Source organism: Apteryx rowi, unplaced genomic scaffold, assembly GCF_003343035.1.
Source record: "Apteryx rowi isolate R43461 unplaced genomic scaffold, aptRow1 scaffold_75, whole genome shotgun sequence".
Lineage (NCBI taxonomy): Eukaryota > Metazoa > Chordata > Aves > Apterygiformes > Apterygidae > Apteryx > Apteryx rowi.
The window spans coordinates 1824156-1828156 of record NW_020451038.1 but is presented as its reverse complement, the minus strand read 5'-3'; the positions used below and the strand labels follow the sequence as shown (position 1 = coordinate 1828156).

Sequence of the window (4001 nt, the reverse complement as noted above, 5' to 3'; positions counted from 1 at the left end):
CCTCCCCGCGCTGACCCCCGCCGCCCCGCAGCGAGACCCGCCTGCTCGAGGTGCTGGAGAGCGTGTGCGCGCCCTCGGACTTCGCCTGCCACCAGCTGCTGGAGCGCAGCGAGGAGCACGTGGAGCGCTGGTGGTTTCACGAGTGAGCGCGGGGCAGGGCACGGGCACGGGGACGGGGCTGGCGTGGCCCACGGCACCCTGCGGCTGTGGGGCGGCCTGAGCGCCCTGTCCCCGTGTCCCCAGGCGGCTGCAGCATCCCGACTTCTTCCAGTGGCTGTGCATGGACAGGCTGGCGCTGTGCTGCCCCGCTGGCACCTACGGCCCCGACTGCCTGCGTGAGTTGCTGGGGCGGCCGGCGGGGCGCCCCGCACCCTCCCGCTCGCGGGGTGCAGGCTGCCCGGGGCGGGGGGCTGCCCCGTCCCGCCTCGCAGCCGGCCGCTCCGTCTCCGCGCAGCCTGTGCCGGCGGGCCCCAGCAGCCCTGCAGCGGCAACGGCAAGTGCGACGGGGACGGGACGCGCCGCGGCACCGGCCTGTGCGTGTGCAGCCCGGGCTACGGCGGCCCCTTCTGCTCCGAGTGCGGCGACGGCTATTACGAGGCGTCGCGCAACAAGAGCCACCTGGTATGTGCCGGTAGGTAGGGGCCGCATCCGGAGGGGACACTGGGCCGGGGGGGCAGCACCGCCCTGCCCGCGCCCACGGCCGCGCTCTCCCACCTTGCAGAGTGTTACTGGGCCTGCGGGCGCTGCACGGGGCCCGAGGACTCCAGCTGCCTGCACTGCAAGCGGGGCTGGGTGCTGCACGAGCACCGCTGCATCGGTGAGTCCCCGCCGCGCGCCGGCCCCGTGGGGGGAGCTCGGCAGGGCAGGTGGGGGTGCGGGGTGGTTTCGGGTGTGGGAAAGCTCTGCCTGTACCTGCTGCATGCGGGGCGGCACAGGGGAGCAGAAGCCACGCGGGCTCGTGGTGCAGCTTCTGCTCAGTGTCACCGGATGGCAAGGTCCGGGCTGCTGGCTGGGGTCAAGGCGCCGAGCGCCAGGGGGCTGCGTTTGGGACCGTGGGCACAGCGGGGCCGTCCCCCCGTGCGCCCCGCTCACTGCCCTCTCTCCCGCAGACATAGACGAGTGCGGCACGGAGATGGCGCACTGCCGAGCCAACCAGTTCTGCGTCAACACGGAGGGCTCCTACGAGTGCCGAGGTCAGGCACGTGCGAGGGGGTGTCTGCGCCGCTGCCGCTGCCCGGCGCCCCGTAACGCATGCGCGAGCACCCACGGGAGACCTGGCCCTTGTCCCCCGCCTGCTCGGGCACCGCGAGCCCACCGGGCTTTGCCAGTGCCGGTTGCTGGGCTGGAGAGGGACTTTGGCCCGTAGATCCCTGGGGGCGGCGTCTGTCTGTCCGTGCCCAGCCTGGCAGCGATCCTCAGCGCTCTCCCCTCTGCAGACTGCTCCACAGCCTGCATCGGCTGCATGGGCGCAGGGCCGGCCCGCTGCAAGAAGTGCAACAAGGGCTACTGGCGGGACGGAGCCAAGTGCCTCGGTGAGCGGCCTCCCCCAGGCTGGGCCGGGCCGGGTGGGCTGGGCGCTGCCCCGTCCCCGCCGGCTGAGCCCTGCCTCCCTCTCCGCAGACGTGGACGAGTGCGCCGGCGCCGAGGAGCCCGTGTGCACCGGGGCGCAGGAGGTCTGTGAGAACACGGAGGGCAGCTACCGCTGCGTGTGTGCCCCGGGCCACGTCCGCAGGGACGGGCAGTGCGTGGAGGACAAGCCGCCCGGTATGGCCTGACCCGGGGGTCCTGGGGAGGGGGGTGCACGGAGGGCAGCAGGGGGGCTCTGCGCACCCCTCTCGCCCGTGCCCACGCGCGCCGTCCTCGCAGACGCCCCGGAGAAGGGCTTCTTCGACGACGTGACGGAGGACGAGGTGGTGGTGCTGCAGCAGATGTTCTTCGGCGTGGTGATCTGCGCCCTCGCCACGCTGGCCGCCAAGGGCGACATGGTCTTCACCGCCATCTTCATCGGGGCCGTGGCTGCCATGGCCGGCTACTGGCTCTCCGACCGCGGCGACCGCGTCCTCGACGGCTTCATGAAGGGCAGATAGCTCCGGGCATGGCCGGGGGCAGGCTCGGCCCCACCGCTCAGGCCGGGGCACAGGGCTCTCGGAGCAGGGCCGGCTCCCGAGGCCAGATCCTGTGCGCGATGTGCCTGGGGCTGCACCTGCCCTGCATGAGACCCCCAGCCCCCCATTAGAATAGGATCTCGCCTCTCCCCCCGTCCTGCAGAATGAGCACTAGGGGCCTGGGCCCTCCATCCCTCCCTCCAGGGATCCCGCATGGATCCCCCCTCCCGCAAGCGCAGCCATGCTGAGCTGCTTGGAGCTACGGGCCTGGGGGCACAGCACGCTGCTCCCAGCCGCTACGCGCCGGAGGAGAGGGCCGGCCCTGGGGGATGCGGGGTGGGTCGGAGAGGCAGGTCGGATGCTTTGACGCCACCGCGTGCTGGGGAAGGTGGTGCTGGGAGAGCTCAGACCTGCCGCCTGCCCAGGGCGTCCCCCGAGTCGGGGCTCCCGGTGCCTCGGGAGCCTTCTGGGCACCTGGGCTGTCGGTGCCGTCGCAGCCCCGACGCGGCTGGGACAGGTGCTGGGAGCAGGCAGCCGAGCTGGGACCTGCCGCGCGGCACCCAGGCCCCTGCGGTTCAGATTTTCCYGGGGCAGAGCCTGCTCCGGCAGAGCCGGGCGGCAGAGCTGGCCTCGCGGGGCCTGCAGGCCCCGAGCAGACAGAGCGCCACGGGGCCGGGCGCCCCAGCCCAAAAGCCGAGGGAGGTGTGTGKGGGGGGGGAGCATCGTACGTGCTCCCTGATGGGGAGCGGGGAGGTGCCGAGGCACCAGCCCAGGGAGTCTGCGGGCCCCCGAAAATGCTGCGTATTGCCCTGTGCGGCCCTGCCGTGCTGGGAGCCGGGACGAGGGCAGGCTCGGAGCCGGGGCCGTGCGGAGGGAGCGGTGGCCRCGGCTGAGGCTGAATGCTAAGAGTTTAGGGGAGCTGCAGAGCTGTGTGGTCACCCGGGGGCTAGGGCACGGCGTGCAGGGAGCCCGGCAGCGCGCGGGGCCTGCCCCACGGCCGGGGAGCTGCGCTGGGCCCTGTCCCAGCCCCGGCTGGCTTTGGCAGAGGCGATACCTCGCGCTGCCCCCGACCCCCAGACCCTCCTGCCTGCGTCCCCCGGCCCCGGGGCAGAGCCCTTCTCCCCTCCCTGCTCCTGGCCCCGGGCAGGGGGAGGGCGGCGGGGGGAGCCCCGGGCCGCGGCCCCTCGCTGCCCGGCCCTGCCCCGTGCCCYGGGGGTCCTGCCTGCTGCATGAATGTGCCTGTCGCATTTGTCCGTCGGGGTGTGTCCATCTGTCCGTGTTGTCCRTATCTCAGGAAATAAAGCTCTGCACCCCCAGCCCGGCTGCTCCCCGCTCTCTGGGGCCCGCGGGAGCCGGGGGGGGCACGGGGCTGGGGGTGAGTCTCGGCCAGCCGCTCTCCCCACGGCCRGGTGTCAGTCCAGCCCCGGGCATCAGTCAAGGCCACAGGGCCGCAGTCTTGTGACATAAAYTTTTATTTCTCTCTTTTGGCACAAATAGACCTGGCTGAGACCAGCTCCCCCCTTCCCTGTGTCCAGCCCTGCGCGCAGGGGGGTGCTGGGTCTCGGGGCCCCACAGATGCCCCCGCGGGGCCGAGCGCCACCACTGCTGGGCCCTCGCCGGCACGGGACGCGGCTCTGCCGATCTCCGCGGAGGTTGGGGCTGCACCGTGCAAAACGTGGCTGGGGAATTGGGGGGGGCGCCCTCCCCGGGGAAACAGCCTCCAGGCCGCCCGCCCCGGTAGAGCGGCAACGGGACTACCTGGGGGGGGGGGCAAAAAGAAACCAAACCCAGGAAGGTAGAAGGAGGGGCCGGGCGGGGGCCGGCGGCGCGCGTCCGGCTCACAGCTCGATGGTGTCGCTGGAGAGGCTGCGGGAGTCCACCTGCTTGCTGAGCGCC

General features: G+C 72.9%; 1 protein-coding gene across 1 annotated transcript; it reads left to right on the top strand.

The window, feature by feature from the left end:
• Positions 1 to 14: 14 nt before the first annotated feature.
• CRELD1 (cysteine rich with EGF like domains 1) lies at positions 15 to 2112 on the top strand (the record flags this gene model as incomplete). The annotated part of the gene is made up of 8 exons (XM_026088057.1): positions 15 to 142; positions 244 to 335; positions 455 to 631; positions 722 to 817; positions 1110 to 1193; positions 1437 to 1532; positions 1621 to 1764; positions 1867 to 2112. Coding segments are annotated over 8 exons (1038 nt in total), but the record flags the coding sequence as incomplete, so codon positions are not given.
• Between the last annotated feature and the right edge of the window lie 1889 nt (positions 2113 to 4001).